The sequence below is a fragment of the Lactuca sativa genome, chromosome 6, assembly GCF_002870075.4.
Source record: "Lactuca sativa cultivar Salinas chromosome 6, Lsat_Salinas_v11, whole genome shotgun sequence".
Lineage (NCBI taxonomy): Eukaryota > Viridiplantae > Streptophyta > Magnoliopsida > Asterales > Asteraceae > Lactuca > Lactuca sativa.
This window is the reverse complement of record NC_056628.2, coordinates 80,256,928-80,265,285: the sequence shown is the minus strand read 5'-3', so window position 1 is coordinate 80,265,285 and position 8,358 is coordinate 80,256,928. Positions and strand designations below refer to the sequence as shown.

Sequence of the window (8,358 nt, the reverse complement as noted above, 5' to 3'; positions counted from 1 at the left end):
ATATTATTGCTGTGTGTAGATAAAACATATTATGTTACAAATCATTTTCTTTTGTAAAAAGACTAAATTCCTTATGAAATTAATTGTGAATGAGTCATGTCCTTTATTTGACGAGTAATTTTTGTTAAGCATACGTATATTTTTACATACTTCTCAACTTGTCATATATTTCTTATTGCATTTTTACGGAAATTTTCCTTCTTAACAAAAAAAAAAAAAAACAAATGAGTAAATGTTCTTAAAAAACAGACCATTCTTACCTTAATTATGAGGGAATCGAATGAAATAGATAAAAAATACTTGGAAATGTTTTGTAAAAGATAATTCCTAAAGGACCAAATCTGCCACATTGAATAATTCCTTTCAAATCAAAGAGTTGGCAAATTTAAAATGCATAAATGTAACGTACTGTCACCTAATCCAAGTCACGTGCCAATCACATTCGCCGATCTTAACACGAGTGACGGCAATACAACCACTCAAAAGATGACACGTGGCAAAGAATTTAAGCCGACTAAATATTCGTGTATTCGAGACTGCGGGTGAGCGAAAATAAGGGCCAAAAATTGAAAAAATTTGAAAGTATAGGGGGGCAAAATGCAAGTTCATGTGCAAAGGGGCGTGGTGCTATTTGAATCACCACTTTCTGGTGGATCAAATCCTCTTGCTTCAAAAACCCAAACCCTCGCTCTTCGTGGCGGCTGAAACTCCTTTCATTCTCTCTCTCTCTTAGGGTTTCTCTTTATCCCCTTCCAAAAACCCAAATTTTTAAAGGGGTTTCGTACCTTGTTTTTGAAGATCTATCTATCTATCAGCTCCAGCTATGGCCGCCGTTGCTCCTCCTGCAGATCGTATCCTATGTTTACTAAGCTTTTGTTTACTGATCTGTTATTGCTGTATTTTGATTCGAACTCGGTTGTTAGTGAGAAGCTTGAATCTGGTTTCTTGGATCTGGGTGCTGCTTGATTTGTGCGCGTGTCGGTTGTGCCTTTCATTAAATTGAAGTTGTTATTTGCGATAGTTATGCTGAGATTCTAGCTTGATCTTCTACAACGTGTATAAAAAAATCTTTTTTTCGTTTGACTGTGTTTTCCAGTGTTCTGACTGATGATTTGAATTATTTTCTTGCTGAAACTTCGAGCATAAGATCTCCATTAGCTCTTAGTTGTTACTACAATTATTATAACTTGATAATTATTAGAGCTTTAAGGAAATTAGTGAATTCGTTATCATGATTTGAAAATCCCCCGCTTTTAGCCTCCGTGTTCGAATTCGTTTTTTGGTTCTCGCTCTATGCTCCACTAGATCTTGATTTGTGTAATTCTCTTTACTTTACTTCTTTCCTTAAACTTCGTAATTGCTTTCTGTGTGCTGGTAGCTTTACTGTTCTCTATTATATGTTGTACAAAATTTTTTATCTGGAAAAGAACTGTATCTCCTTAACCTATTCTGCTACAGAAGCTGCCGATTTGTTGAAGAATCTGTCATTGGATTCTCAATCAAAGACATTGGAAATCCCTGAGCCTACTAAGAAGGTTAGTAAAAATATTCTACACTATGGTTACTTTTCATGATTAACATTCGCAAATATTCTAATTACATGAATTTTACCATGTAGCCTTCTGTCGATACAACCGACACTGGGAATGGTCAAAACCAACCTTTAGATAGGTCAATCACCCCATTGATCCCAGATTTCATGGATCCAACAGTGGCTTATTTTCCAAACGGTTATGCTTCAACTGCTTATTACTATGGAGGTAATTTTATCCCAATATGTGAATACTCAATATATATATATATATATATATATATATATATATATATATATATATATATATATATATTTCTTTTCTTTTCTTTTCTTTATATTTTTTTAATCTCATTATCTCTCTTAGGCTACGATGGAACTACAAATGATTGGGATGACTACTCAAGATACTTAAACCCTGATGGAGTCGATATGTCCCATGTAAGATTTTCCCTTCATCTCTTACACTCTAATACAAATTTGTAACTTAGTGTAATCATATCAAGATAATAACCATGGTTTATGATTTTCTTATAGGGTGTATATGGTGACAATGGTTCTTACATGTATAATGGTTACGGGTATGCACCATATGGTCCATATTCTCCTGCTGGTTCACCTGTCCCAACCGTTGGTCATGATGGTCAACTCTATGGAGCTCAACATTACCAATACCCAAGTCCCTATTTCCAGCCAATTACCCCTACTAGTGGCCCCACAATCCCTCCAAAAGGTGAGATTACCACAACTGCATCCAGTGATCAACCACCTTTACCTGTGGACACTGCTAATGGAAATTCTAATACCATTGTAAATGGTGTTAAGGGAACCACTGGTCAAACCCAAGTTAGACCAACACAAACACAAACACAATATCAAAACTCAAACTTCAATGGAAACGGGTCATATGGAAGGGGTGCACAAAACGGTTATCAAGATCCAAGATACGGTTTTGATGGGGTCCACTCTCCAATCCCCTGGTTAGATACCCCGTTGTATTCCGATGCACAAGCAAGAAACAATTCCAACATTGCCCCTGTTTCCAACAATGGGGTTGCTTCAAGAAATCAAAACCTTCGTCCTCATTCTCACCTTATGGTATTTGCAAGTTTGCATCTTTTTGTTTATTTATTTCATGGGTTTCTATCTTTTTGGTAATGGGTATCTTAAATTCTAATCTTTTTTTTTTAAAAATAAATATAGGGTTTGCAAAGTCCAAGACCGATGTCAGGTGTAAATACCACTGGGTATATGAATAGAATGTATCCAAACAAGTTATACAATCAATATGGTAACACATATCGATCATATGGATATGGTTCAAGTGGGTATGATTCACAAAGTAATGGGCGTGGTTGGTTAACTGGTGATAACAAATACAAGCCAAGAGGTAGGGGCAATGGCTTTTTTGGGTATAACAATGAAAATGGTGATGGATTGAATGAGCTTAACCGAGGTCCTAGGGCTAGAAGTGTCAAAAACCAAAAGATCTTGACACCTGTCACTTTAGCTGTGAAGGGACAAAACATCCCTTTTACAACACCAAGTGAAGAAAAGGAAGTAGAAGTTAAAGAAAAAGTTAGTGTGAGTGTGAGCGTGACTCCAGATAGAGAGCAATACAACCACACCGAGTTTCCAGAAACTTATGAAGATGCCAAGTTTTTTATTATCAAATCTTATAGTGAAGATGATGTTCATAAGAGTATCAAGTATAACGTATGGGCAAGTACACAAAATGGAAACAAGAAACTCGAAGCTGCATATCAGGAGGCTCAACAGAAGCCTGGAAGATGCCCTGTTTTTCTTTTCTTCTCGGTATGGTTAAAATTACGGTTTTACCCTTCTGTTTTTTTTTAATGTCTAGTGTTTGATTTTTGTTATTGGTTTTGTAGGTGAATACAAGTGGACAATTTGTGGGTGTTGCGGAAATGGTGGGCCCGGTTGACTTTAACAAAAGCTTGGAGTATTGGCAACAAGACAAATGGATTGGTTGTTTTCCTGTTAAGTGGCATATTGTTAAGGATTTACCTAACAGCTTGTTGAAGCATATTACACTTGAAAACAATGAGAATAAACCTGTTACAAACAGCAGAGACACCCAAGAGGTATTTTTTTTAGTTTGTTGATGACATTTGTTTCTTTTTGTGTTTTATGTTATTAAAGTTTTAATCTTTTTTTCAGGTGAAGTTAGAACAGGGGTTACAAATGATTAAAATCTTCAAAGATCATTCCAGCAAGCAATGCATATTGGATGATTTTGAGTTTTATGAAGATCGACAAAGGAGAATTCAAGAGAAGAAAGCAAAACAACAACAGTTTCAGAAACAGGTATATTGCATCATCAAATGATCAAAATCATCAATATATCATCATAATCATAATCACATGTGATGAATGTTTATATTTTTTGTGTGAAGGTGTGGGAAGGGAAGTCTGTTAGTGATGAAAAGAAGAAAGAAGGGATTAAAGTTGAGATTACAACACCAAAATCAGGTGATGTTAATATCCCTGAAGAAAACGTGAAGGAAACAAATGGTTGCTAATTTCAGCAATGTAAACGGGTAGCACTCCAAAGAAAAAAAAGAATCGGTTTTGAAAATATTGAAATTGCTTTCTTTGGGGCAGGCTGCCCGAATGGGATCCGTCCTTTGGGCAGATAGACAGAAAAAGTAGGCGGTGGTGGTGGTGGTGGTGGTGGTCTGGGTTGTAAAATAGGAGGATCTCCAGATTTGGAAGCCCATGTCATGTTTAGCTTGTGGTGGGTTTGGGTTTGGGTTTGTGTTTTGTCTCTTCTATTATAATTTTCTAACAGTTTTTTTCTCACACCTTTTCAGTGTTTGGGTTTTAGGCTTCTTTCAAGTTTGTGTTTTATTTTAGCCTTTTTCTTTGAATCACTTCTTGTGGCCTTTAATATTATTATGTTTTATGTTAGTTTTTCCTTTTAATGAAAAATAGAGAGTTGCATATCATCCTTTCTGCCTTGTAAATCTAGAAGATGAAGAATACATTTGAGTTAAATATGCAGGGTGGGGTTGAGTGTGTTGTTACTCGTTTATTATGCTTCTTTTATTTTTTTTTTTATGTTTTTCCATGTTTATTTTTGATGATGTTGATATTAGAATTGTTCGCTTTTGTGTTGGAAAACCACGTAGGGACACGTAAAGTTTGCTCAACTAATGCTGTCTTTTAGCTTTGCTTAAAATGGTGTCTTTTGTGATAGTCTAACTTTATGCAAGCATTTCTTGCCGTATTTGACTACTACTTATTCAAATTCTCATCTTTTGAGCATAAATAATTAAATATACTGATGTGTTGGTTATTTGTGGTGTAAATGATTGTGTGAAGTGAAGATAAGATAGTGGAATTGAGTTACTCACATGAATATAATGAAAGGTGGCAGTATGCTATTACGTAACAGTCATGTGATAATTTATCAAAATGAGCACAATAATAGCGAATGTTTCTTTTCACAAGAATATATTGTGTTGAGATTTACGAACAAGTAAGATATTTAATAACTAGTTTATAACCTTTATAACCAGTGAAAACTATGGTTATAAAATTAATTAAATTTTTATAATAAAAACTTCAAATTATTAATCAATTATTTTAAATAAATTATTATTAATTAAGAGATATTTTTTTAGTTATATAAAATTATAATCGTTAATTTATATAAATATATGAGATTATATCACCTTATAATATATATATATATATATATATATATATATATATATATATATATATATATATATATATATATATTTATAATGTCGTTAATTTGTTGTAATTGAAGTATGAAATTTGAAATGAAAATCAATTATCAAATATTTATTTAATATAATTATAATGGGAAATTTAAAATTTAAAATTTAAAAAGGAGAACTAATGGGTTCAAATATGGCATATAATATTAATAACGATTTCTAATATTCTGACATTTGTCAAAAGTAGAATAAGCTAGGAAAAACTACCATTTTGTCCTAAATTTTGGAATTTTGTTATTAAATCCTTTATAAATTGGTCTCATAATCGATTTATTCTTTATTTTTTTTATTTAATTAAGTCCCTAAAACCGATAATCGTATTCAATTTAACCCTTTTACCCGTTCAACAGGTCATCCGACTTTTAAAAATTATACTTTTGGGCAAGATTATAAACTTTATTACAAATTTGGTCAAAAATTTACACTTCTGGCATAAATTTTAAATTTATGATAAATTTGGTCCAAAAATTACCCTTTTGTCCTAGATTTCGGAATGTTGTTATTAATTCATCATAACTTTAGATTTTTTATAACATTTTTTCTCATAAAAAAATAAAAATAAAAATCGAATATGTTTTTTCTTTAAAAAATTGTATTTCTATAAAAAAAAGAACATATTTTCACATAAAAATTCTATATTTTCTATATAAAAACTTTTTGTTGTTTTTTTTTTGTATAAGAAATACTTATTATAAAAATAGGTATTTATTAAGTACATGAATATATATACAAATCCCTTTTTATAAAAAATGTATACAAACACATATTTTACAAAAAATCTATACAAACACCTATTTTATTATAAATACATTTGTATAAAAACACATATTTTTTTAAAAAATGAAACATCTATTTCATAGCAAGTGTTTGTGTATATATATATATATATATATATATATATATTTGATGTTTGGTCCCTAATATTTTCTTTGCATTCGGAATATCCTTATACTTTTATTTTTATATATTTTTTATTCACAGCGAACATGAATAAACTTTTGAAAAAACATCATAAATGGTTCCTGTGGTTTCCCAAAATATGAAGTTTAGTACCCGTGGTTTAGAGAACGTCATAGATGGTCCCTGTGATTTCAAAACTTTTGACGATTGATCGTTATTGCTAACTCCGTTAAGTTTTGTCCATTAACTGAAGGGTATTTTCGTCATTTCACACCACAGGGACCATTTATGATCTCTTCAATTATTTTTTTTAAAAAAAAAAACTAAATATAATTATTTAATATATGAACTCTCTCTCTCTCTCTCTCTCTCTCTCTCTCTCTCTCTCTCTCTCTCTCTCTATATATATATATATATATATATATATATATATATATATATATATATATATATATATATATATATATATATATATATATATATATATATATATATATATATATAGATGTAAATCCTACACCTCTCTTTATCCCATTGCCAGCAAAAGAAAAACGACCAACATTGGTGCTCACGACCTTCCACCATGTATGCCCGACACAGATCCGTCGTCGGCGAACCAGATAACCCTCTTCTTATCTCTTCTCCATTATATTTCCTCTTTCTCTTTTTTCCTGTCGAGACTTAGTCGTTTTCCTCAACCCGGAAACCAACTACATTCTTCATTCGTCAGAGTAATGGAATCTAGGGTTTTTGATGCACGATCCATCGGTTTCCTTTGTTTCATCTCTTGTAAATTGATCTCTGGGTTATTACTATATCGATAGAGGCAGGTTTAGTCAACAAGAAAGCCCTATCTCTTTCTATCTCTATCACCCTCATTGAAGGAATAATGAACTAGATATCAGATGATTTTGTTCTTTCTGATAAACAGTGTGGTTTAAGGATTTTTATGATCTGGGATTTCTTCTCTGCTTAAAATTTCTATGTGTGTGTGTCTCGCATGTCACAAAAATAGGGAAATCGAACCCCTTTTTCTTACTGTACTCAAAATTTCACAAAGCCACCCTATTTTTTCTTTAACCGCCGATGAGAAATTAGGAACAAGGGCAAAAGGGGGCCGCACTCTTTTTCTTTTTCTCATACAAGTCTCGTATCTGATTTTTTTGTTAATCCAATTAAAATCCTATACATATTTGATATCAATGGGTCTGTAACCGGGGTCGACAGTCCAAATTGGGAAAGCACACATGAAGCTGCTTCACAGACATCTCCTGATGTTTCAGCTCAAATGGCTTTACACACCCCTTTCGTGTTTTTCACTATGTATGAGTGTGTGTTTTTCAATTTTTCAATGTGTGTATTGAACCCTAATCGTTAGTGTCTTTTTGTATGCCCGTGCTCCATGTATAAGGTTACAAAGCCACATTTTACTGTGCAGCTGATTCCATGGAAAAAGAAACTAGAAAACGAAATTATAATTTTCAGAGTTTGGAGAAACTATAGAGCATGGAGAAGAGATAAGAAGAGGGTTATCGGATATATTTTTAAATAATTATATTTAGTTTTTTCTTTTTAAAAAAAAATAATTGAAAACATCATAAATGGTCCCTATGGTGTGAAATGACGAAAATACCCTTTAGTTAACGGAAAAAACTCAAGGAGTTAGCAATAAAAACCGATCATCAAAAGTTTTGAAAGCACAGGGACCATCTATAACATTTATAAACCATGAATATTAAACTTCAGATTTTAAAAAACTATTCAGATTTTGAAAAACTATAAGGACCATTTATGATGTTTTTTCAAAACTTTTTTTCATCTATTTTTCATCTTTTATCTAACTAACAATAAATTGAAGTGTGGGCCAACCCCATTCATCTTCAACCTTACCCACAGAGTCAATGTTAGCCATCACCTACAACCATCGGATTATCCCTACAGAGAAATTTGAATAATTTGTTATTTATTCTATGTACATGAGTTCAAAACATGTCTTTTTCATTTTTACTATTTTTTTTTTTTTTAGTTTATGTGTTAAGTATCATAAAATAAAATAATAACTCTAACACCCAGCTATCATCTAGTTTCAATAAGTGAATCGAGTCATACTTCTTACACATCTTTCTGTTTGTTTTTTTTTTTAATTATTTATTTATT

The 8,358-nt window shown here is 31.9% G+C and overlaps 1 protein-coding gene across 1 annotated transcript; it reads left to right on the top strand.

Moving 5' to 3' along the window:
• The first annotated feature begins 656 nt into the window (after positions 1-656).
• Positions 657-4,500, top strand: LOC111890009 (YTH domain-containing protein ECT4). Its single transcript, XM_023886171.3, has 9 exons — positions 657-851; positions 1,459-1,535; positions 1,619-1,760; positions 1,899-1,972; positions 2,069-2,629; positions 2,735-3,346; positions 3,424-3,636; positions 3,713-3,859; positions 3,949-4,500. The coding sequence occupies exons 1-9, from the start codon at positions 824-826 to the stop codon at positions 4,072-4,074; spliced, it is 1,980 nt and encodes a 659-aa protein (XP_023741939.1). The 5' UTR covers positions 657-823; the 3' UTR covers positions 4,075-4,500.
• Positions 4,501-8,358: the final 3,858 nt, after the last annotated feature.

Coding starts and splice junctions, on each gene's coding strand:
- LOC111890009 (XM_023886171.3), top strand. CDS start 824: ATGGCCGCCGTTGCTCCTCCTGCAGATC. Junction 852..1,458: donor CGTTGCTCCTCCTGCAGATC/GTATCCTATGTT, acceptor ATTCTGCTACAG/AAGCTGCCGATTTGTTGAAG. Junction 2,630..2,734: donor GTCCTCATTCTCACCTTATG/GTATTTGCAAGT, acceptor AAATAAATATAG/GGTTTGCAAAGTCCAAGACC.